This window comes from Prinia subflava, chromosome 7 (assembly GCF_021018805.1).
Source record: "Prinia subflava isolate CZ2003 ecotype Zambia chromosome 7, Cam_Psub_1.2, whole genome shotgun sequence".
Lineage (NCBI taxonomy): Eukaryota > Metazoa > Chordata > Aves > Passeriformes > Cisticolidae > Prinia > Prinia subflava.
The window spans coordinates 33,554,132-33,579,140 of NC_086253.1; the positions used below are offsets into that span (position 1 = coordinate 33,554,132).

At 40.4% G+C, this 25,009-nt stretch overlaps 1 protein-coding gene across 6 annotated transcripts in view; it reads right to left on the reverse strand.

The window, feature by feature from the left end:
* STOX2 (storkhead box 2) overlaps positions 1-25,009 on the reverse strand; it is a 70,422-nt gene that overhangs the window by 21,679 nt on the left and 23,734 nt on the right. Inside the window, exons 1-2 of one of the 6 annotated variants that reach the window (XM_063402148.1) lie at positions 4,696-4,832; positions 4,240-4,373 (exon numbers count right to left, since the gene is read on the reverse strand). The exons of 1 other annotated variant lie outside the window; for it this stretch is intronic. In XM_063402148.1, the coding sequence (XP_063258218.1) occupies positions 4,240-4,312 (73 nt within the window). In that variant the 5' untranslated portion in view covers positions 4,313-4,373; positions 4,696-4,832. Of the gene's footprint in view, positions 1-3,901; positions 4,166-4,239; positions 4,374-4,695; positions 4,833-16,247; positions 16,411-25,009 lie in introns of those variants that run through there. 4 more of the 6 variants (XM_063402149.1, XM_063402152.1, XM_063402151.1 and 1 more) reach the window with 4 other exon arrangements.

Consider the following 25,009-nt stretch of genomic DNA (forward strand, 5'->3'; position numbering starts at 1 on the left):
GTAAAGGGCAGCAACTCCTTAATTGTTTTATCTGTATCATCAAAGACCTGGCAACTTCCTTAAGCCTAAGCAGCCTGGCAGGAGTATCCCTGTGTCTGTTCCCAGCCATGCTCTCCCACTGCCACAGGTGCCCGGATGGGAAAGTAGGAGGAAGACCTCTTTCCTTCTCTTGCATGGGAATGACCCATTCACAGCTAACCAGAATGATACTTAGGATGTAAAGCATGGGCCTTAATACTGGAAGAACCAGCTTCCTGAAATGGGAAAGGCACTCAAGGAGTTTTATACCTGAAACTTTGCTCTGCACCCTTGTAGCTACCCCCAGAGGGATGCTTGGATGAGAACCCAGAAACCAATTGCTCTGCTCATGCTCAGGAGCAGCCCATCCCTCTCCCCTGACTGCCAAGAGCCTGCAGAGATCCATCCACTCTGAGACCACTTCCAGCTGGGACTTGTTAACCTAAAACTGGCTAAGTACAACTTAAGAAATAATAAAATTTGCCTGATTTTAGTAACTTTGCACAATTCTTCCTTATCAAGTAGGCCTTTAGCTCGGAATTGCTTTCTGAAAACATTCAGTCTGCACTGAATTTGACCCCCTGCCAGCAGGACTCTTGTCACCAGGAACAAGCCAGGAATTTCCACTGAAATACTGACTATACTTCACATAACACTTCAATACAAAACATTCAATATTGGTTCCTTAATGCTAACACAATTCCTAGCACAGAATGTTATAGTTAGGATACCAGGGTAACACATATCCTGCTTGCAAATATTTGAGAGCTTGACAACCATTTAATTAACTACAGAGATTACTATAATTGCCCATAAAATCATAATTTAAATGGCTTTAAATGAAATAGAAATGTTTAACAAATATTGATTTATGTGAGGGCCTTTCTGGTTTGTTAGGGAATATCCTGAGTTAAGCCTTACTCTTTTCCACTGAGTGCTCTTCAACCTTCTTCATTATGGCAAGGAAACTGTCATTCCACCTGTGCTGTGATGGAATGATCTCCACAGCTTGTTGTTCGTAACTGTCTGCTGGAGATAGTTACCAGCTCTTGTTTAAAAAAGGCTAGCACAGATTTTGAGCAGACCTAGTGATGGAAAGCCAAACTCCCCTTACTCAGGGAAGCTCTAATATGCCAGATTTTATCTTGACTGTCCTGTGGCTCTGGGAAATCACAAGCACTCTGTGGTTATAGTTAGGTCAACGAACTTCTTTGATGCACAGTAACAGCAAATATCTTGCATCTACAAGATAATATAATACATTAACATCAATTACACAAATAAATACTGTTAGGCTATTGAACAAAAGGTTTACTACAACTTCTTTAGGAAAGATCTGCTAAAAAAAAGTAAAAATGCAAATATGTTTTTCCTAATTTCTTTGAAGACCACATCACTTACATAAAACATCTAGCACATGGCTCCTGTTAGCTGTGACTGATGCTTGTCTCAAGCAGCTTTCTTTTGAAATCAAATTACTAGCCTCAACTTTCATATGTTTGTGTTCCCAATTAAATGAAAACTGGAGCTCAGAGAGCAGTTTTCACCAGCTGACTGCATGTTTTGTTTAAATATGAGATCTATATGTGTATATATATATAACTTCAGCTCTGTTTCTGCAATGTCTTTCCAAACCTCTCTCTAAATAATTAAAAAAAAAAAGTTTTCTAGACTTCTTGTATTAAGTGACATTCAATTTTAAAGAATGTCTAAGCACATAAGAAACAGGGAACAGGAATTGTACTCATTTATGCCTTGGGGATTTGTATCATTAGCCTGGGGGGAAAATTATTTTTATTACTTAGAACAAAAGATTAAGTAGCACATAAAATAAACACTTAGCTCTTGCATAGCACTTTTCTTCAAAGGTTTTCAAACACCCTGAAAAACTGGGAACCATAATTATCCTTAACATACAGATGAGAAATTGACAGTCTAACATAGCTGGGAATAAAAATTCCCATATCCTGAACCCATACCACCCAGAAGTTTACTTGTGTCAGTGTATCTAGTGTGTGTGCTCTCTGCAAGTCTGGGTAACACCATTTTGGGAGAAAATGAGACAGACTACATTCTGTACCATGTATCAGCATTTAAACTATCAACTACATACCGATGACAGAATTTTTATTAGTGATTCTACTGCTGATAAAAAGTGACCTGGAAGTCAAACTCTTTCTCTCATTAACTTTGCATAAAGATTACTTGAAAAATCACCTCTTGACTTACAAATGGAACCCATTCAGTACAACCATTGTGAATGAGTTAAAGAAATTACAGTGCAAAATCATACTAAATTAGAATTTATACACCCTATTTCTCTGAATTAGGGAGGAGACTGATTTACACTCCGCATCCTGTAAAGTACAGGAAGTCAAAGCCCAGTTTCACTTCTTCAGACTCTGAACATCTTTTTAATGTTTTGTTTCCTATGGCTCAAGACAATCTTTAAACATACTTTTTAGCCTGGTTTCCACAGAAAATGAGGCTTGCACGATCACAACCTGTGTGTTTGTATGTGTTAGGGAGATTGAGCCTCACTAGACAAGAGTAGTGATTCTAAAACAAGTGTTTGTTACATGTTACATCTACACAGAGCTTCAGGCATAGCAACATCCCACTAGATAGGACAGAATCTAATCAAAAAACACTTATCAAGGGAAATCTAACTTCACTACTTTTGCTGCTTACAGAACAACATTATTAATCAGAAAACATTGAGCGAGAGCACAGTAACTTCATGGCATCTCACAATTGTAGTGGTGGTTGCAACAGAAATCCCCTACAAACATTTTCTTGCCAACATCTTGTTCTGATCAACACTTGCCTATGATTTCACCCTGGGAAGAACTACAGAAAGGTAATTTTTAAACAAAACTACTTGTAATGGGCAAAGGAGGGCCTAGAATAATATTATTTCTTCACAATGGGCAAAGGAGGGCCTAGAATATTATTATTTCTTCCCAATAATACTGAAAGCAAAGAGTCTCTTCTACAAAAAGTACACTTTCAGATTTACTTAATGAAGGGACAGATGCTGAAGAAGTTATATGTCTGGCCTAGGTTGCACAATTACCCCTTTTTGCCCCAAATCCCAACTTGACTGAATTATGCTAATTAAAGAATACTCACATAGATGTAGCAAACCTATTCTGATGTGAATTCACAACAAGGATATACAATTGTCATTTTAAGTTAGATGTTCCCATTTGATTGAACAAAAGGAGAGAAAAGGAATAATATGCAGATATCTTTGGTATTAACCAGACTACTATGAAATACCTTGAATCTGCACTAGCATACTAAAACAGAAAAGATCGCATTTCACTGGCAAAATCAGAAACAAAGAAAATTATAGGAAATTTTGCTTGTGCTGTTTCCAGACACAGCCTAAATCCTTCTTTCAAGCTACATTTCCTGAAGTGTTTCATGAAAAAAGCTGCAGGTTGTGTTTACTGGACAGCTACACATATTAGAGGACTGATAACAACAATAAAAAATACATTAAAGATTTTTCCATTTATTCCTGTTTAAGAACAGCTTAAACGAAGGCTCAACAAATGCAGTAACACATTCATTCACTAACCAGCAAGTTCCTTGTGCATCTCTGAAATGCACACCCACCAAAATAAATATTGAACACTTCCACGAATGTGATCACTCCAAATCTACACAGCCTGAAGAAAACATGTCAAACTTAGTATAACCAATATAACAAACCTAAACAGAGTTCTAGTTCCTTATTAGTTATTAACTTCAACTGTGTAAATTGATCTTTTTAATCATTCAGACCCAGCTAAAATCATGATTTCCAGGTTCTCCAAGTGGCACTAACTTTCAGAAACAGGTGCTAAATTACCCACAGTCAGCAGACTGATCTTACATGCATTCATCCTGTGTATTTCCCGTGATTTAATTTTCCTTTTCTTTGTTCATGTCCTGTGGCCAGCTGCCTCCTGATCCAAAGTGATATCCCAGCACGTGTTACAACTATGATCATAAAAAGTTTCTGCTGGAGCACGGAACTTTCCCAGAGGATTCAGTTGAGGAGATTCCTGTAGTGCTGCTCATCCTGCGAAGGAGGTGGGGGGGACTGTGTTTTTTTAATATATTGTGTGCTTTAGAATGTGCTTCCCCAAACAATATTTTTCAAATGCATTTTTTAATAAATGTCCATGTCTATATTCCTGGCACACAATATGTTAAAAAAGGGGGACTTACCTGAACCCCTATGGTCTGGTTCCATGCTCCAGTACAGTATCCAGAGAAGCTGTGATGTAACAACATTGTGCATATTGGGGCTTTATATCACTGTGGAAGCTGGCTAAATGCAGCATAGGTCAGTGGCACAGGACCTGAAAGAAGAAAAACAAAGAATGCTTTTAGGCATTAATATGCTGAACACCCACCTCTTAAAGCAGGAAATAGGGGCATACTGAAGAAAAAATGCAGTTATCTATGCAGGTCCACTGAAATGAACACTATTTCATGCAATTCTCACATAAGCATGAGAAATAAATGGTTAAGAAATTACAGAGGAGGTGGAGAAGAATCTGAAAGGGACTACAAATATAACTCCCACACAGTGTTTTGCAAACATCTCTCTCTCTTTGCCCTGTTTTCATGGAATGGCTGAAATCACGTTCTGATACCACCCCCTGTTCCGAAGGCACTCACAGTCTTTGCAAAGCACCTCTCCACTGCAGTGCCTCAGGATTCTGCAGTGTCACTCCTCTTCTCCCTGGCTCTCTGCAAAGTGAAGTCATAGGAATGGATCAGCCAACCTGACTTCTCACTACCCTGCCCAGAATCCTTTGTGAACTGAAATGAGTCATCGCTCTGAAAAAATCCACAGCGCAATGTTCCAGGTTTCTCCCTGTGTCTGCGCTGGCTTCTTTGTCTTTGAAATGAAGTGCCTATGCTTCTGGAACAGTGCCCAGCTGCATTGTACAGGATAACAAGCCAGCCTTCTCATTAAGTGGACAAGAAAGCTATTTACATGCATTAGCAAAGGCAAGTTAAAGCTTTAACCCTCTAGTCAACATAAAAAAATCACCCCTAACATATCTTCTTGATGTAATGCACAACTCCCCCTATACACAAAAACATAAATGCACAGACATATGTGGGCATACAGATACTTACACAGAGCAGCATTTTCTTAACTATTCACTATTTATCATGACACTTACCAGTTTTAGGTTTATTAATTAAAAAGAAAGATTTACTCTCTTTTGTCAGTCCTGAAGAATGCCGCAGATCTAAATGTAACAAGCAGCTGTGCTGTACAAAGTTGTGCTGCTGCGAACTGTTAAAAAATTAGAAGCAGTGGACAAGTTCCTGTAAGCTTATTTTTCATTACCCCATTCACCATTTGGGCTTAAAACAAAGTGAGCCCTGAAACAATGCCAGACAGAAAATGTCAAACTGCTCCAAGTGCTGAGGGCCAGCAGAGCTGCTTCAGCCTCTGCTATCACTGACAAAGAAGGTAAGGCTCAGAACGAGGTCACTGTGTCAGGATCTCACTCCCAGTGCTAGGTTTTCCTTTGCTTGGTGAGGATATGCTAAGGTAAAGTATCAGGAAGACACAGAAGAAATAGGAATAGTGTATGAGATGAGAGACAGATGCTGCTGTTTCAGAGGAGCAGTTTTAGTTGTTTTGAGATTTCCTTTTAAAAGAAGGAAACATTGAAAATTGCATTCACTGAAAAAGAACTATTTCTAGTCATGACCTAATCATCAAAATCAGACCAATATGCCAAAACGGAGATGCAAAAAAAGGAAGTTTTGCCACAAAGCAGTTCTTTAAAGGGTTCTACAATTCCAAGCATTCTGAAATAGTTTGAAGCATAGAAGGCACATAATCCATAAAATTTTGAAACACTTTAGGACCCAGCTGTGCTATGCTGGAACAAGCAGTTCTCCTACATGTTTCCCCAAATGAACACACCAGGTGCTTAGGACTGAAGGAAATACAAAAGTCATCACTTCCTGGGCCTACAACAACCTTGGCAGTGAAAGAGTCCAACCAAGCCTAAAACAGGTCTGTGTGTTTCACAAGGACAAGTAAATTGCTGGTTAGTAAATAAAACTAACAAACATCACTTTTGGCTACAGGTCTGTGGTGGTTGTTATGCAGCAGAGCCATATAGCAGATTAATTTACAAGTGTAAAGTTAACAGGATGCTTTGCTACACCAGTAGTTACACAGTAGCCATAATCTCAACATTAAAAGCTGGGGGCTTGCTATATACACAGTCAACAACTTCTGTGTTCCCTGAAAGGCCTCCTTCCAGGAAGTCTTCCTTCAGCTTTACAGAATTTTTGCCTTCCCTGGAGCTGCAGCATCAGCCACAACACCTCTAACGAATCCAACTTGGCATTTACAATGTTTTGGGTCCCCTAGGATTGTCCTTCAGAAACGCTGGTTGTCTGCTAGGTACACACCCACTTTACAGCAACAAAACCCCACTCCACGAAGAAAAATCTAAGAGTTAGAACAAGCACTTACTGAAAGTAAAAACAACAGCTCAAGCCTTCTTCCCCTTTGCACCAGACAACCTTCAAGCAAAGCTAAATGGGCTCGTGTGTGCAGCACTGTTTTTACAGACATGCACAAGTTCTTGCTGCAATGGTCTTGCAACTAACTCCAAAGTTACAACACTGGCAGAAGAAAGCTAAAGGTAATACTGTAGCCCAAATATCTTTCCTCGCTAACAAATTTCTCTAGCATTGGAACCCATATCATATGTTCAACACCACCTCAACTATTCTGAACATACTAAAAATACAACTGTGAGCTCTTTCACTGAGACAATTCCTCTTGCATGTGTGATGCCTACCGATACCTGGAATGCATCAAGCATGCACATGTGCGTAAGGTGCATAGACATCTTGTGTGCATGCACCTAGGCATGCCTTTAATCAAATTTATCAGTTTATGGCACCATTACACAGCCCTTTAGTCAGTATTTACAACAGCGAGAAGTACCTGATACCTCAAGCATAGCGGAGAGCAAAAGTGAGAGACCAGCAGTGGGGAAAATATAAATGAAAATGTTTAGAAGAGCTGAAGTTGATGGACAAACCAGTGCTGCCATCATCAGTGATCTTACATCACCATGGCCTCACAGGAGGAAGGCCTAGCCAAAATACCTCATGCACTCCCCAGCCAGGGCAGATACTCTGTTCCTCCATCCCATATCCCCTCTGCAGCACAACAGAGGTTCGTACTAAAACAAAAGCTGCCTTATTGACAGTGTACAGCACAAACACACTACATGTTTCTCCCTGTATAACTCCATGCATGCACGCGCATCCAAATAGACCAGTACAAAATACAGTATAGTCTAACATCAATCTCCATCACACACAGAGGAAGGAGAATCTAAAAATCCCAATTTCTTTCCTTGCACACACTCCTTTGTCAAACTCTGCATTAGCTTGCATTTATCTTTCAGTCCTCCTGACTCAGGGCCTGGTATTCCCTTCCTTTGCCACAGCCCTTTCCTGATCACTAGAGGGAAACTCAAGATAAGGAAAGGAATATGCTAAAATGGAGACATGAACACACACCCACACATGTGATAACACATGACAGGAAACAAAAAAGCTTAAAAAAGAACATGGTCAAAAGAAGCCAAGAAGGTTATCAAGAGTGTAATTCTGTCTTGCCTGTACCAGTTACCCAAATTTCAGAGACTAAAATCAGCCATCAGGACTCAGCAACTGTAGCTGCAGAGACCATATTTGTCTACCACAGGATGACAGAATATTGAGTTGGAAGGGACCCACAAGGATCATCAAGTCCAGCACTAGAAAATAGCTCATAAAGAGATCAAACCTGCAACCTTGGTGTTACAAGAACCATGTTCCAGCCAACTGAGCTAATTTCAGTGTTGGTCATCATGATCACCTCTACAAGAACCAACTTCACAAAGCAGGAACCACCCAGACACTACACTAGGAACACAGCCCACGAACTCTGTGGCCTCAAAGAACTGGATTAAGGAACATCAGAAAGATACCAACTTAGACTTTTGTTGCTTTAGGAAATCTCTTAATACTAGAAATTTTGACATATTAGTGCTCCACTAACAACTTCCTTGCAGTATGCTAATAAGTTCTGCTTGACTTACCTGAACAAATCTCCTGGTTCTTTAAGAAATCACAAGAGGAAACATGATCAGGGTATTAAGTTCACTAAAATCCCAACAAATAATGCCCATCTGTTTTTGTGCTAAAGTTGTCTAGGAGCTAAATATCCTTTCTCTTTTTTTTTTTCCCTGCTGCTTTCACCCCAATTTATTAGCAGAGAACACATCTCCCCTCCTTCAGATCTCATTCCAATGGATTTTAAAAAATCACACTCTTCCAGTGTTCTTTTGTATGTCTGCCCTTCCTGTCCTTTTAATCCTGTTAGAGGACTCCTCCACATTTACTCTAAGTTACATAACTTTCCTTTAAAAGCAACAACCAGAATTCTGCACCATATTCTAGTGTTCCAGCTAACCTCCCACCTGCATCGGGTACCAGGAAATTGGAATTTCCTTACTTTTAGTGGAAATACCCTGCCTTATATCCTGCCTTTTCCCCCACAGCTGTATTTTATTGGTGGCTCGCTGTCACCCTACAACAGAGCAAGCAGTTTCACTTAACCATTTTATGCTAACTCCAAGTGAGTTTGAAGCAGATATTCCTAGATTTGACTCCCAAGACCATGATATTTAACAGCTCGCTCTGTGGATATGATTAAGCATCTTTGATCATCAAATTCTTCTCAGGTGTTACCCATTTTTAAGCATCTCTTCTTACCAATTCTAGAAAAGAATCTCAAAACCTAAGATGAAAAACAAGCAATGCTTGAAGTGTTACCTAATGCAGGACAGAATCATTACCCAGTGTGACACTTGCTAATACAACCACCCAGGAAACAGCATTTGAATGAAAACAAGTCTTAACAGCAGAACCAAGGCAACCAATGCAACTCCCTCCCTCAAAAAGCCCACTAGGTAAAACAATTGTATCTTTTTAGAATTCAACTACTAAATGTGGCTTCTTTAAATTACAGTCCATTGGAAAGTATGTGATATTTTAAAGCACACAGAAGAATTCTCTAACATATTTTGTTGCTAGGTCCACAAAATGAGAAGGGAGGAGGGTTTGGGGCTTTTTCATAGAAATCTGCTACTATCAAATTAATTTGACTAACATTAATGGTATATTGTAATCAACCACACGAACACCCCACCCCCTCAAAAACAAAGCCGGCCTGTTCTCTCGCACCAAACAGCAAATGCAAGGAAAGATAGAAGCATTTCAAAAATCTGACACTAGAGGAGGTTTGGCAAGAGGGAGTAAGCAAATGAGAAACAAAAGAAACAAAACCCAACAAACAAAGATAAACCTAGATGTTTTTCTTACAGAGTAGAAATTTTAAAAACACTTATAAAAATACTCCTTTCCAAACACTGCTGAAAGCACAAAACATGGCTGTTGAAGGTCTTAACCACATATTCTTCACAATCCCCTTCAGTTTCAGCCAGAACACATTTGCAGTGTGGCTGGAGATGCTGCAGCAAACATTCAGCAAGAATCTAGTCAGAAGAAAAAACTGTTGAAAGGTAAAGTGATAATTAGCAACACAACCCAAAGACACAGGGCAACTCTCTCTCTTTCATATTGACTGCTGTAACCATTAAAAATTTTCAGCCCAAAGACAGTACTGCAGTGGTTACAGTTTTTCAAACCAATAGTTATGACTGGCAGATAACATCAGGTTAAAATAAGAACCTGCAACACTGAACACAAGTCCCATGGTACTGCAGCAGCCTTTAACAGCCCAGTTTTTCCTGGCTAGGAGAGAACTGATGAAAAGGCCAGGCCTGGAATCAATTAAATTAGTGCCAAAGTGCTTTTAAAAAGAAAAGGTTAGATGCTCCAAAGACTTAGCAGTTAAGAGTTTACTGGGTCATTTTTTTCCCTGTGGTCAAAAGCAGAGTTTCCAATATGGCTAGAGTACCTTTAAGAAGATGTACTTTAAAGTGAAATTGAAATATTTTACACCTCAGTACATGAAGAAGCTATACTAGTATATTCTGCCCCTGTGCTCTACCTGTGTGAGGTAAATGCAATGACCCCTTGCTTCTGACAGTGGTTCAAAATTCTTTCAAATTCTGTCCTTTGGTCTCACCAGTGTGGGGATTAACTGTGAGGATGGGAACTGTGAGGATGCGCCATGGCACAACAGTTCAGCAACACACCAGATCTGCTGCCTCCCTCATGCTCGTCAATCATCTTAGAGGAAGCATCAGAAAGCCAACTGCAAAAATCACTACTAGTGTATACCGCACCTTAAAGGGAAATGCCCTTGTTCCAGACAGAAACAGTTCTTTTGAGATCCTCAGGGACTGGCACATTTTGACTTTTTATCCCAATGAGTATGACTATCAGGAAATGTATCAACCAAAACCTACCTCCCCAAATAAATGACAGGACCTGGAACCTGGAACCACAATTAAACAGCTCTCTGGATGAAATATTTCCTCCTGTTCTTTTCACAAATTTTTTACTTTTAAATTTTACTGAGCGCTTATTTACAGGAAGCAGTAAACCAAAACCTACAACAGATGTTTTATTGCTGCTAGTAAAACAGTAATACCTCTTTATGTACTGCTCTATCATTTTTAAATGAAATTTCAGGAATCTGAAAATTGCCCTGTACATAAGCCATAAAACCAAACATTCTATCCAAAAGTATAAAATTACTGATTTCACAGAGCAACCTCTCTTGCATGACTTCTTATGTATCTCCTCATTTATAGTCACAAGTTCAGACTTTTAATTACCACTCCTGACTCATCTAACGCATTCGCCACTGACTCCAGCAACACGCAGAGACCATGCTCCTAAAAAAGCACAAAACTTAACAAATTCAAGCACTATTTTGTCAGTGCTCACTGCACTGCTTTATACTACAGTGCTGATGTCACTATTCTGCAGAATTGCTCAGCTGTTTCACTCAGCTGTCACTAGTCCCTTCTGAAATCCTCTTCAGCAGTCTTAATGAACCTGAACAACTGCGATCTGACAGACAGGGTTACCACTTCATTATCCATTCCATCCTTCAGATTTTTAATATAGCTATTAAACTCCAAACATTTAGTATTGATTGCTGCTGCACAAAGCACCATTAACCATTTACAGGGCCCAGAAGTGGCCATCCTTCTCTTTTCTCCTCTCTGTACTAAACTGAGCTTGACAAGACTTTTCTTTTGGACTTTCACCAAGCATTTATAAAGCACTAGAGCGTGGAGTTCTTGTGCTCCCTGAGTGTCGCTATGACCCAGTTTTCTGAAAGATGAGAGCACATAAAAATAGTTGTCTCTTTGCCCTCTTATTCAGTATAGAGGGACCTAAACTAGGGTATCAAGGCTAGATTCCTGAGATGATCTCAGGAGCTGATGATGATCTCACCTTTAACTGAACTAAACCAAAAGGCTAGCAAAAGGAGACTCAAGGTAATTTCTTTTAAGAGATTTCACAAGTAACCATAGGACAGTGAGAAAAATCACGTATCAAAAAATGTTGAGATCAAAGCATAGGGGATATATAAACCCAAGATCTGAATTACTACATTTTATGCCATAGCAAGATGGTTATTTTCTAACACACATTAAAACAACAAAATAAGTAATTCCCTATATCTTGTCACCGTGTTGTAATTCCTTACGCTTGGCCATAAGAAAAAAGGCCCTATAGTTACTATCATACTCTTTCAACAAGCAACCTTCATAGGCAGTGCTTTAACTCAGCCAGATCTTATGGGCCTGAGGGCACCTCCTACTTAGGTAAAAAATGTCTCTGTCGGAACCAGAGCTTGAGAAGGCTCTCTGCTTCAAAAGCTTTTCTGATTATCAGTAAACATGGCACTGCACATGGTGAAGGGGATGGTACAAGCCCCTCTGTCACATGGCCACCCCCTTTGTGAGGCAGGACTGCTGCACAGACCAGCCCTCAGAAACATCTACAGGGCATGCAAATAATTCTGAATGCACTGTTTGAAACCCCTGCTGTTGTTCCTATCAACCAGCTACAAGTTTTAAAGAGTTGATATAGAGGCTACCTAAAGAAAAACCTAGGCTATAAAGATTGAATTAGCAGCAAAAGATAGGAGAGAAAAACAAGAAACAATATAAGAAAAAAAGAACACAGGAAAAGTTAAAAGCAAATGTGAGGAAAAGCTATTTTTGTTTGATTTTTAAAGCAAGCAGTGCAGCCTCTGAGATGTTACTTCTGAAAGAAGACTTGGTAAAAGAATCTAAATACTTAGCAGGGCTAAATGGAAGAGAAATAATAACCAAGTGGTAAGAAATAAAATTAGTACCTCCAGCTGCAGGAAGGCTGGGGAAAAAATAAGGATCTACAGAACTGCTAGAATAAGCAAAGTGGGAATGGCTGCATGTATCAGTGAAGAAAGAAGTGAACAAAGGACAGTTGTTTTGTGACAGCTGATCTGCATGTGCTCTGCATCCACTTGGTGCTTGCCTTTGTTTTGTTTTCTGGGCTGACCTTCACCCCCTGCCACACAAAGGATTCAGTGAAAGCCTCCACTCAAGTTTCAATTAATAGCCCGAAAAACCAAGCATATCTTGTGCTGCAGCCCCAAGCCTGAGCCCAGGTACTAATGACCCAGCAAAGGTAGCATCCCCAGCAGAGCACCAGCACTTCTGCCAAGCGTACCTGCATATTACTACACCACCATGGAAAGAGCCCTCCTCCCCTCCCAGTGTCTGAAACAGGCAGAATAGCTAAAAAGAAACATTTCGCTTCATATCCACCAGGCTGCTTCTAAGCTTTCATGATGAAAGATCAAAGCTAGGGGAAGGATGGGAGCTTACAGGACAGTAAAGAAAGTTGAGAGTAAATTAGTAGTGTGCATGCTAATAAGACACACATACAACATCACTAAGGGAGTGTGTCAATGGTTTGGGCAGTTTGAAGGGAAACATGTGAAAGCAGTTAAGCATGTCAACACCAACACTGTCTTTAGAAGTGTTCTGCTGTTTTATGAGCAGCTCTTCAAAACACACATGCATGCGTAGTTTCATACAAAGATGGTGTAATCCACAAGAACTTGAAAATGTGAGGCTACCCAAAGGGTGTCCTGCATGGTCTGCAAAGCCTATGCATGTGAATTTTTGCTTTAAACTGTGGTATTTCATTTCTGGTACTGCATTTAACTGAGTTATTCCAACATGGATTTGTTAGGTAGTACCCAGTTTGATACATGCTCAGAACATAATTTGGAGAACATCTGTGTAACAGGGATAAGATCAAAACTGACCTCAGGGCTTTGGTCTAAAAGACTAATTTACTGTCAGATCTATCTTGGTGTAGCCATACCTATGTAAATAGCCTGGAGTAAGAGTGTTTTGTTTAACCTGATTCAGCTTATACAACTTACAGAAGTTTTATCAATGGGGTTGGTAGTACATGCACAATCTTGCAAAATTCATCTGCATGAACTTTTCTATTATGCATAAAAAGGTGACAGTTAAAAATTGAATAATCAATAGTAAAAATAAAATGCTAGTTTTGTTACAGGCAAGCATATGTCTTCCTGTTGTTCAATCATATGATCCCTAATGCATTCAAAACCTAAATGTTTAAACAAAGGAATTTACTTTCCACTATTATTTTTTTTTCTGGATTCTGATAGCTTTAGTCTTCAAGTGTATATAACCATTGACATTTAGAGTTGCAAGTACTATTACTGTAAAATCTTCCTGTTATGGAAAAAGGCAGTGATAGTAAAGGAGCCAAATGTGGCTTCTATTGCCATATGTTGTTTCTAATATAATAGTCACAGCTTGAGTTTCAAAACTGATGTAGATTCTCATTTCCCTTTATCTCCATTGAGTGCTGCTGTACTATCAGGACTTCTTAAAATCAAGACTTACTAAGAAGCCTAATTTTAGGCACTCATTTCTGGAACATGGCACAAAAGCTAACACTCAAATGTAAAAAGAACCCAGGCATGTAAAATATCTGGAAATACCTGAAAGTCTTGGACACATTTCCTTCATATTTCAGTTTACAAACAAGAGCCAAAATGTCTATTTTAAGGCATAGAGGTTTGATTGTGATTTACATGTCTTTTGTGCCTTGCTCTTGACAAACGTTTTTTGATGGAAGTTTTGATTTAATTAGTATTTCCAAGAAAAGATTGGGGGGTGCAAAATTATATTCTTAAGAGGTATACAGGTAAGAAGTTCTAGTATTTAGAGAATATATTTCTGGTATTCGTCATGATATCTTTGGAGACCGAGGATACAAAAGCCTAGTGTAGCTTCCCAGTGACAGTTTTCTTCCTGATAACATAACTTCTTTCAAGGGCAGAAATTACCTTGAAAACATAATCACCACGTATTTTCCCCTCACACGCAGCCTCTGATTGTCTCATTCTTCACCTAGGTAGACAGACATTATGCAATTCTGTTTGCCAGATACTGCTCCTTAGGAAGCACTTGCAGAATACCAAAAGGATATAAACTGCCCCCCAGCCCTCCAGAGTAGGTCAGCTACAGCTTCCACCAACAGTGAAGTCACAGCGTTGGCTTTCTGACATCACAGCATTCTCTGTAGCAACAGCCCATGAGGTCACAAATAAAGGATTATCATTTTGTTGCAGGATTAGGGGAACGAAGAAGCTGGTCTGTCAGGAGATGAGTTTTACTCCAAATAATGGGCATTAGGAGAATGATGAAAAAAAATGGGTTGTAAATTGTCTTTGTCTGGCATGCACCCTTTTTTCAATAATACTGTAAAATAAGGTATTGCTTTCATTAACAGATCCTAAATAATGGAATGAACTGCAGGCTACCTCCTGAGTTATTACATGGGAGATGAATTCTGAAACAACTTTCATATCTTAGGACTCTCAGTCATTTGATTTTGCAAGTGTAGACATCAGTCAGACCACTCTCCTCAAGCAGTCTACTGGTTAGTTTATTCACAAGTGTTCAAAGCTAGTAATGAGTTTCAGAAAGTGACTAGAAAAAATACAAAAGGAGGTCTGGAAATATCTGGTGGGCAAAAGAGAAATGAAAGGAAGGACAATACCGAGTGACCACAGAATTACTACATTATTCACAGAAATCTTATGACCCACGCATGCTTGCACATGCAGACTTTTTCTGAAGTAATTACCCACTTTTCCAGATGCCTGGAAACTCAGGCTGCCTGATGTCTGGAAACTAGTTACTATAAGCATATAGTCTTATCTCACACGTGCAGCAGGTCCAACACATCAGGTGTCCTACGTATGCATAATTCATCCCTCAGGGACTGTCCCAGATTTTAAGATTAAGATCTAAAAATCCAAAACCAGCCTGTCTTGTAATTTTCAGTCTGACCTGTGATGCAACCAGTACAAGCAATTGTAGCGTGTGAGAGTACCTTGTAACTTCAGGAAGATTTTTTTACTAAGGCCCTTTCAGCTTACAGGAGCTGGAAGGAGATACTTCCAGAATCGTGAGTGTAGGCACTAATACCGATTTCCATTCCAGAACTGGAAGAAAATTGGACAGATTTGCAGCAGCTGATCAAGGCATCACCTGGAGTCTCACCCACCAGCCTGGAAAATTTATATTTCCATTTTGCAGCAGGACAACTATTAAAACCACAGAGAAGAAACACAGACGGAGTTACGAGATGTTTCACGAGTGTTTTAAATACGCTTTGAAATTTTGCAACCTATTTAAAAACGTTGTTTCTTTTGCCCTCCAGCACTAGCAATAAAGAACCTCAAAGGAAGTGCTTAGATGGACTAGACTTACTCGCCTTGCCGCTAAGCTCTGCAGCTTTCTAGGGCTGTCAAGAGCCGTGCCGTGAGACACGAAGCAGCGCGCCCAGCCGGACCTGCGCGCCCCCGAAGCGCTGCGGAGACGCTCGGCCTGTACCAGCAGCGTCATTTGCCGCTGAGCCAGCCCGCGCTAGTGCCGGGCACCCGGGGCAAGGCACCACCCGCGCCTCCCGGGGGAAGCGCTGCCCCGCCGGTACGGCCCGCCCGCCGGCGAGGCGGGAGCGCAGCGCGGCCTCCCACCGCCCCGCGCTGCTGACGAGGCTTTTACGGCGCAGCAAGGCGGACAGCCGAGCCAAACGGGGAGGGACCGCCCATCCCATCCCGGCCCGGCCCGGCCCGGCGGCCCCGGGGACGCGGTACCTACCGAGCGGCACCTCCGGCAGCGCCGAGGCGCGGCAGGCCGCCCGCCGCCATGGCAACGCGGGGCCGTTCCCTCCCTTCCCAACCTTCACGGAAAGGCGCCAACGCTTTAGGGCCCCCGGAACGCGGAGAAAAAGCAATATGCGCCTAGCCGGAAGATGGGACGCTACTCCCACCTTTGCACGACATTTTCAACCAAAATTCAGCTCAGCGTTCTCCTCTAGCACAGGCCACCCACGTCCCAGCCATTTTGGATGCATGAGCAGCTTTCACAGGACATGCACCCCTGTCTGCTGGTGCTGCTCAGGAATCGCCAAAATACCCAGAGAGGGAGAGCTCAGAAACAAAAATAAAAGAAAGGGAGTTTTGCTGATTGGTTACTTCAGCCTGGAGGTCGTGGGGGTTTGTGTTTTTGTTTGAGGTGTTGATTTTACATGATGGCAAAGCAGATTTCCGTCCCATTGATCTATGAACACTCTGACCTTACAAGAAACCCTGGGGTTGGTACTCCAAAAAAGCAGTACAGGCACGAAAAGCCCTTTGCCTCCCTGAGGGCAATGGTGTGATGGGACGTGTGCTGCTGATGCCAGAAATAAATCTGAACAGCCACTGCGATTAAATCCACCTCCCACTTCAAAAGTACTTCAAAATACCCATCAAGTATTTTACACAACTTTTCAATTCAATATGGCTTCATGACTGATCCAAGGTTTTGGTTGTTTTGTTTTTAGAGTTTAAGGGGGTCAAAGGACCAACAGCAAAATACTCCTCTTTCTGGCTGCTACTGAGTAGAATCTGAACTTGTGCAAAAACTTCAGCTGAACAGCCACCTATATTTAGAAGGAAGTTATTGTCTAAAAGGGCAACCATAATGGAAATGTTTTGGCACAAGAAGTGTAGAAAGACTCACCGCCTCTATTTTTAATGGATGCAGAAGGTTCTGTGACCAAAATATGGTTTGTCGAAACAGTGATCATCACACATGCTGAAAACCATAGCTATAGAGCAAATCAGAAAGCTAAATCAAACCACATTCTCCATCTCCCTTGGTTTCACCAAAAGCAAGCAGAATTGCTTTATGAAGGCAAATCACAGGGTAACAATAGGTGCCTGCTGGGCATCTTCAGGATGAATTTGAACTTTGCTCTGAACCTGGGCTGAGGACTTTCTTCACAAGTGCAAATGCACATCTTGGTTTTTAGGGCTCGTGTACCTCATGGTCCTCAGGTATCAGCAATGTGCACAGCCTAACCACACCTAGCTGATGGAAATTTAGAAGAAAGCTAACCAATATTATAGTCACAGTAATTTGGTGTTTGGGACACAGCTGGGCAAACACTGGTAAGACACAATTTGCAGTGTACTGTGGTCAAGAATCTTGTTTGCATTTCAAGAAAACAACAAAATAATCTGATGTTCACATGTTTATTTCTGCAGTATCTAAGCAAAGGATTCCTTAGCTTTCTCCACATAGTTTCTGTTAACTGAAACTCTGGAATCATCTAGTTACTACCTCCATGTATAGGATTTGCCCAGATACTAAAACTCTGAAGCTGTAAGCTAACAGATGTTTTTTCTCTTTTCTCCTTCACTGCTAAATGGAAAAGATTATGGCAAAGATTAACTAGACTAGGCACTCAACTTGTTCCAACGTCTTACATCTCTCAGATGCTGGTTTAAAAATGTCAACCTGAATTGAACCAATGATCACCAAGCAAATTAGTTACAGCAAGAACCAAATTTGAGACTCTACACTTACCAGTAAGAACTCCAGGAGTTTCTCAAAGAGCACACCTGGATTCTTCCAGCCACAAGGAAAAGCTCCTGGACAGATCTAGCACATGCTACACCACTAACTCCTGCAGGTTACTTTAGTTCCTAAACAGCACCAGGAAAACAGCTTTGATTCAAAAGCAAAGATCAAGATGTTGGAAAGCTACTCAAGACATTTGTGCTGCATTCTGTGCTGTGACAAATAGAAACATGTCTGGATCAGATTCACACTGCCCATGTGGGAAAGCTCACTGACCATTCACATAGTTTTTGTGGTCTGTGTTGAACACCGTGCTTCAGCAGTTACTCAGCTCACATTAACAGAACTGACCAGGTCAGAGGGAGCTCTGGTCCTAGTACATGCCATATATGTTTGGCCCCCTTAGACTTAATTTATTTTGGAATTTAAATATCTAGAAAAATCTTACTGAATAGCTTATGCGAAATGCTATCTCCTATGCCGGAAATCTTTCATTTATAAGAGAGCAGTAGGGTCAAACAGGAAATAAAAAGACCAAACATACTCATCCTTGAAAGACTCACATTGTATGCATGACAGAAATTATGTACTCATCTGTGCTAAAACCTGACAAGAAAATCTGGAAAATACTGCTGGATATCATAATTGCTACTTCAGATGGCCTGAGGAATCCATCACCATGCTGGTGGTATTCTGTGGTATTTCTCCTTTGTTCACAGGAAAACGAAAGTCCTTGCATAGACAAGACATCATTTGTCAAAGCGCTGGTCATAGATGCCTAACCGCACAACAGAGCTACCCAACCTAAAGGCTATCCATTGCTCTCCTCATCCAGGCCAGGACAGCTCACATTTATGCTTGATCTGCTCTCAGGAATTAGTTTAGGGAGCTAACCTAGCAGAAGGCTACTCCTGCACCACCCACCCCCCCCACCCCCCCCCCACAAAAATATTATGTCAAACTCTGACTGGGTGCCCTGTGGGTGCCCTGTTAAGACTGAGGAGATCCTGTCTCAGGGCAAAGTAGAAGGCAGTCTGCCACAAGCAGAAGAGCTTGTGGCAGACTGCCATGGAGAAGCAGGAGCTCCTGCTCTGGGAGCCAGCAGTTACAGGTAAGAACTGCTCAGTTATCACAAAACCGCATGGTAATATGGGCACTCACCACTAAAATGAGTGACACAGTCACTATCCTGACAGCAGGTCCATGTGACAGCTGGAATTTTCAAAGGGCTTTTAAAAGGCTTACTAAATTCCATTCGTTTTCATGGCATCTGTGTTCAGGTCTATCAGCACTGGTTTCAACCACAAAGGGCAAGTTTTGCAAAAGCAAGCTTTGTTTGTCATACCTGACAGACCATCAAGAACAAAGTAAGGACGTGCAGCTGGAATAAACAAGGATGTAAGTAGCAAGCACACATTCCAAGAACATGTTTTAAAATAGTGCTTTTCTTACAGAGACAGCATATACCCATTTTCATCAGTACTTCCAAAGATCTGATAAAAACTATCACTTGCAATAACTGAGCTTCCCAAAAAATATCGTCTGTTAGACACCAGATACTGACCATTCTAGTGGAAAATAACATGCAGAAGACAAGAAGGATCCTGCATTTCTCCATCTACTGCTGGAATATCTCCCCAAAACACAGATGACATAGTCATAATGAATGGTAGACATCCTACTGTGTAGAATACAATTCCACAGATATTAAAAGGTATCAGAAACCATATGTTTTTACATATTAGTTTTAGAAAGAGGGAGAAATATTTTGATAAATGTCAGAACTTCCTGTTATGGCATTCCTGCAAGAAGTGTTTCTTTCTCTCCCTTCAAATTAGTTTGTTCTAAAAGACTGCATTAGGTAGGGCAATATTTAAAACATTAAAACAGTCAAATTTGAAACAAACCAGTCTGATCCTGCTGGAATTAAGTGTTCTGTGTGATCTAAAAATACTGGGTTTTGGATTTTCTTCCACATGAAATCTGTCTACTTTTGAGCTCTGTTTCAAATCAGAAAACAATTTCCTTAGAATCCCAAAACCTCCACAAAATAGAGCCTCTGTCTACTAGTCAACTGTAGGCAAGCCTCAAATTTTATAAAACAAGTTTCAACATATGTCCTTACAAGAGTATCCAGTATCATGTATTTCCTCATGTGAAACTTGAGAATCTTAACACATTAGTTTAAAATGAAAACTTTCATTCAGTCTGAGCAGAATTGAAGTGTTTTTGCCTTGTTCTGCATCTCAATCTGTGTTTTATTAATTTATCTTGTGAACACAAGTCTTGATTGACTTGCATGTGTTTATAAACATGTATGTACAACTCAGAGTAGGAAAGCAGCAACAGCATTACATCAGCCTCAACACCTGCACCATGCTGACTGAAGCAGAGAAGACTGTCTATTGTTTCTTTCTTATTAATTTCTGCCTTTCCAGCCTTACAAACGCCCTACTGCTCTGCCAGTAACATAAATCAAGCTGACTCTCTCTGACTTGCAATTTCCACTGTGACTGGAGAGACAGGTCTTAAAAGAAAAAGAACAAACAAAACCCCACTAAAAAACAGTGAAAATAACAAATATTCTTAAGATTTTTATAATGACATTTGCCCCAAGTGCCCATTTGTGTGGAAAATGTTTAAATTGCTTCATTTAAAAAGGTCTACAGTCCTAAGGGAGCTTTTAGAATTATATACAAAACATTTTCATGCAGATGGAGGGCATTAAGTACTTCATGCATGCAAGAAGGAAAAAAAAGCTTGAAGAAATATTTCAACAAGAAAGCAGGAACATTTTGAGTCTGAGACAGAGATCCTGTTCATCACAGTCACTCAGAGAAAACAAACTGAAATAAACCAAAAGGAAACAGATGATATACTACAGAACATATTCTCTCCAAAAACTTAGCATCTAATGTGACCATCTCAAAAATTCTTCTTCTAAGCTAATATTGCACCACAGAAGTTTACTACTCTTTAAGCTAAGCTATACATCTAGTCAGAACAAATGGTAAGGATCCAAGTCAGCCAGCACTGATGGGGACACTCATCATACTTCACCCAGAAAACAGCATTTTCAGCAAAAAGGAAATCCAGACTGGAACTGAGACCAAGACTGTTACCCATGACAGCAGTGAGTAATGGCACAGCCTTTAAGAGGAAGAGTGGGGACAAAATCTGGTTTAAAAATGGATCACTTATGGAAAGGTTTAAGATCACCTTGCAGCAGGTGCAAGAGGTGGGACTCAAAGACCCCAAGTGCATCTGTCTTCAGCATCAGGCCCCTACCAGAAGGCAGCTGTGGGAAGAACGTTAGCTGGGAAAGCATCTAAATACCTGGAAGACAGGCTACAAAGGAGCAAGCATTAAGACAAACCCCTGCAGGGCTGCAGGACTGCTTTGAAAATGTTTGTTTACAATTTCAGTCTTGATTCTGAAGTGATAACATCATGCCACAAGCAAAGGAACCAGAATGGCAATGTTGTCTAGAGCATGACTTCATCCTCCCCACCTTGCAAGCTGCTTATCAGCCCAGAAGGACACTGTCAAGCTTAGCAGCACAGGCTTGCTGCTGGAAGAATGTGGAGCTAGCAGGGTTTTTCAGGTCAGGCTGGACCTGGTACAATGCTGCAGATTAAGCAACTTCAGTGAATGAGGTAGGAGTCTTGGGAGCAGAAAATTTGCTCCTGGGAATAAGATTCAGAGCACCTAACCAAGCATTTAGGTAGGAAGGGGCTGCCAGCAGTTCCTACTTTGATGTTCAAAGGATCAAAAAGGATAACCTTTCTGGAAGTGAACAAATCATACTAAGCAAAGCATTCTATATGACCCATTTCTAAAGTATACAAAAATACCCTGGAAAAAAAGAGTTTTGGTTACTGCATGGCAAAAGCTCCCAAACTGTTTTAAAGATCTGCTGTGGTTTTGTCTTAAAGCTCATCAATGCTCAAAGCCAATGAAAAGCTGTCATTTTCTCACTGCTCATAAACATACCAAATAGCAATAATAAACAATAATTGTGAGAGGAATGCTTGAAACCTGGACACAACATACAAGCATTTGTCTGTCCTTTCTGTGATCTTATGCCTGAGCTCTGTAGTCAAGAGTAGATTATCTGCAAGTCTTTCTACTGCCTCTTATTGGAGCCCAGATCCTTCATAGCATCATTTAATATTCATTATCTATTACCAAGATGTAAAAAAGGCAAGTCCTGTGACATAATTCCTGCCTCTCACAAAGTGAAGCACCTAACAGTAGCTGTTTAAAATGTAATTTAAAGATAAATAGTGTCTCACAAAACAAGATAGACATACCACTGGAAATGTCCCCATGCCTCTCTTGTATTGGATGCATCATTCTTGTAACCTTGCAACAGTCAGGGCTATTCATTAACCAGCTATTAACTGAAAAAAATAAAATGTCCATTAAAAAGAAGCACCAGCTTTCTGAAAATGCAGTAAACTGAGACACATGTAACTTTCAGAAACAGAAAAGGAATTTAGCTAGAAACTTCATCTTGAACCTCTGCTTTATCTAACTGGATTTTCTACTTTTGTAGAAAGCTGTCACAATAATCCAGGTAAAATCTGAGCATGCGAAAAGGAAAAAAAAAAAAGAGAAAAAAGGAAAAAGAAAATTATGATCTTTCATCGTTTGGAGGAATACTCCAGATGCTGCCATGAAACCTCTTCAGAAAGAGAATTCCTTATATGGGGAGCTAACTTTTTCTTGCTACCTTCTATTATAAACCCAAAGGATGTACACAACAATATATGAGTGAAAGTGATTTAAAATGTGTTTCTAATAATGCTTGAATGAGGACCTGCTTCTGGAATTATTCACACAAACTATTTCCATTTGTTAAAGCCATTATCCCTATTCTCTGACTAACCCCCTTGCACCTCTTTAAAAACAGGAGAAAAAAAAAACCAAAGCAGAACCCAACAAAACCAAAAAAACAGAGAACACTTTAAATGTTTTGATGTGACAAATGCCAGACTGCAAAGCTCATAAATGCACTCGAACAATGCATTTGAAACTCTCATCCAAGCACCTTGCATCTTCAAGTAATCTCCTGAGCTCATTCAAAATGCAAGCACTTTAAATATACAAACATGGAAAGAACCTTCCAGCTCTCGTAAAGAAGATAATGAATCACAAAGTTAACTTTTTACTTTCAAGATAACTCTCAATCATTGCTTCAGTGATTTTACTTTCAGCCTCACCCTGTCCCAATCCTGGCATGTTCTGCTTCAGAACACACAGAGAGATCAGAAAAGCTGTGCTTAAGATTCAGGAAGAAGATAATAAGTACAGGTGATAAGAAGTGTGCTCTATCCTGCCCGAAAAGATGGGAGGAGGACTGATAGTGATGGGGGACAGCAAAAGAGCACACAAGAGCACACACAATATAATAAGAAAGGGAAAATGCTCTTCCAGAATGAGATGGATAATGAAGTAGAGGGGGAGCAGGAAGGGATCTAAATAATTATGAAGAAAAAATAGAGACAGTTTTTAAACTCATGGGAGAGAAAACATCAACAGCTTTATGGAAATGGATGCAACTTTTAAAAATTTAAGCTAAAAGGCAAACAAACAAACAAAAGATAAAAGTAAAAAGTGAGAGAGAGATCTATCCTGAGCACATTTCCAGATGATGCTGGACACCATGAATTATGAAGCCCTGGATTTTAAAGGGGAAGATGTCTGGAAAATGTTTTTCCTTCAAAGCAAACCAAGTCTATGACCAGGGCAGACCTACAAGCAAACAAGCATCAGCACCCTTGGCTACCCAGACTAGAGTCAGAACTAACTCTAACTAAGCTCTTCACCTGGCTATGGGAATGAAGGGATGGCCCTTTGTGGATGGCACACATAAACCACTGCTAAGTAGGTTGAGCATCCTGAACACATTTTCCAGGCATCTGTTTGGATACAGGCCTCTGCTGCTGGCCTGAAAGATGGCAGGACTGGAAGCAGGGTGGAAACCACAGCCTCCAAATGCTGCTCAGCACTTCTAATCACAGTATAACCTGGTGGCGTGGAGAGGAAGAATTTCTACCCAGTTTACAGCAAAAATCAGAATTCCTTCCAGGCAGCAGAACCTTCACTTCATTCCCACAACCCGCTGTCCAAAGCTGATTCTCAAAAACTTTTTTGGGGGTTGGAGGTTTGGTCATTTTTAGGTTTTTGTTTGTTGGTTTGGAAGGGGTAGGTGAGGTTTGGGGACTGTAGGATTGTTTTGAGGGGTTTTTTTATTTTATTTTTCTTTCTTGGTCCACTTTCAGTGTGCAATTAAGGTTCAAAGTTAAGACAGAGAACCACCTTTGTGACAGCAATCAGCTCAAAATCCTGTTAATATCTACCCATAATCTCTCCCACTCTAGGTGAACAATCTACCTGAGAGGTAAATTAATTTTCCAGTGGTAGCCTCCATGGGTACTGATCTCTATTGTTTGTTATACATTTAGTTACACAGGCATAACATCTGCTGAGAATACACAACCAGCTATTACACTTCATCTCCTTGAACCCCATTCTCTTCATAGTAGAGCTTGTACCTCCACACAAGGAATATAAGCTTAGTTACAAATGAGAAGGCCTATTTCACCATGCACTAGGACATCTTTTACTTTACATATTTAAAGAAAATACAACTGCGTACAGGCAGCTAGAATTAACCTAGAAAGGTTTTCAGGGTTTTTGTCCTTATGGTGTTTTTACTTGTTAAAAAAACAAGCTAGTTTCACAATCTATAAGAGTCAGTTCTCAGGGAAAAAAAAATCAGCAAGTTATAGTCACAGCTTTGAACAAGTTCCCAAAGTTTCATAATACCTCATAAAACAAGTATCACTTACATCCCCACCACCCAACACAGTGATCCATATTGAACATGTGCCACAACAGCAAATACACACCATTTCCCTTACAGCACTGTTCAGTCAAGTCAAACTGACATGCAAGAATATGGTACTCCACGTTTCCATTTTTTCCCTCTTCCCATCTTAGTGGTG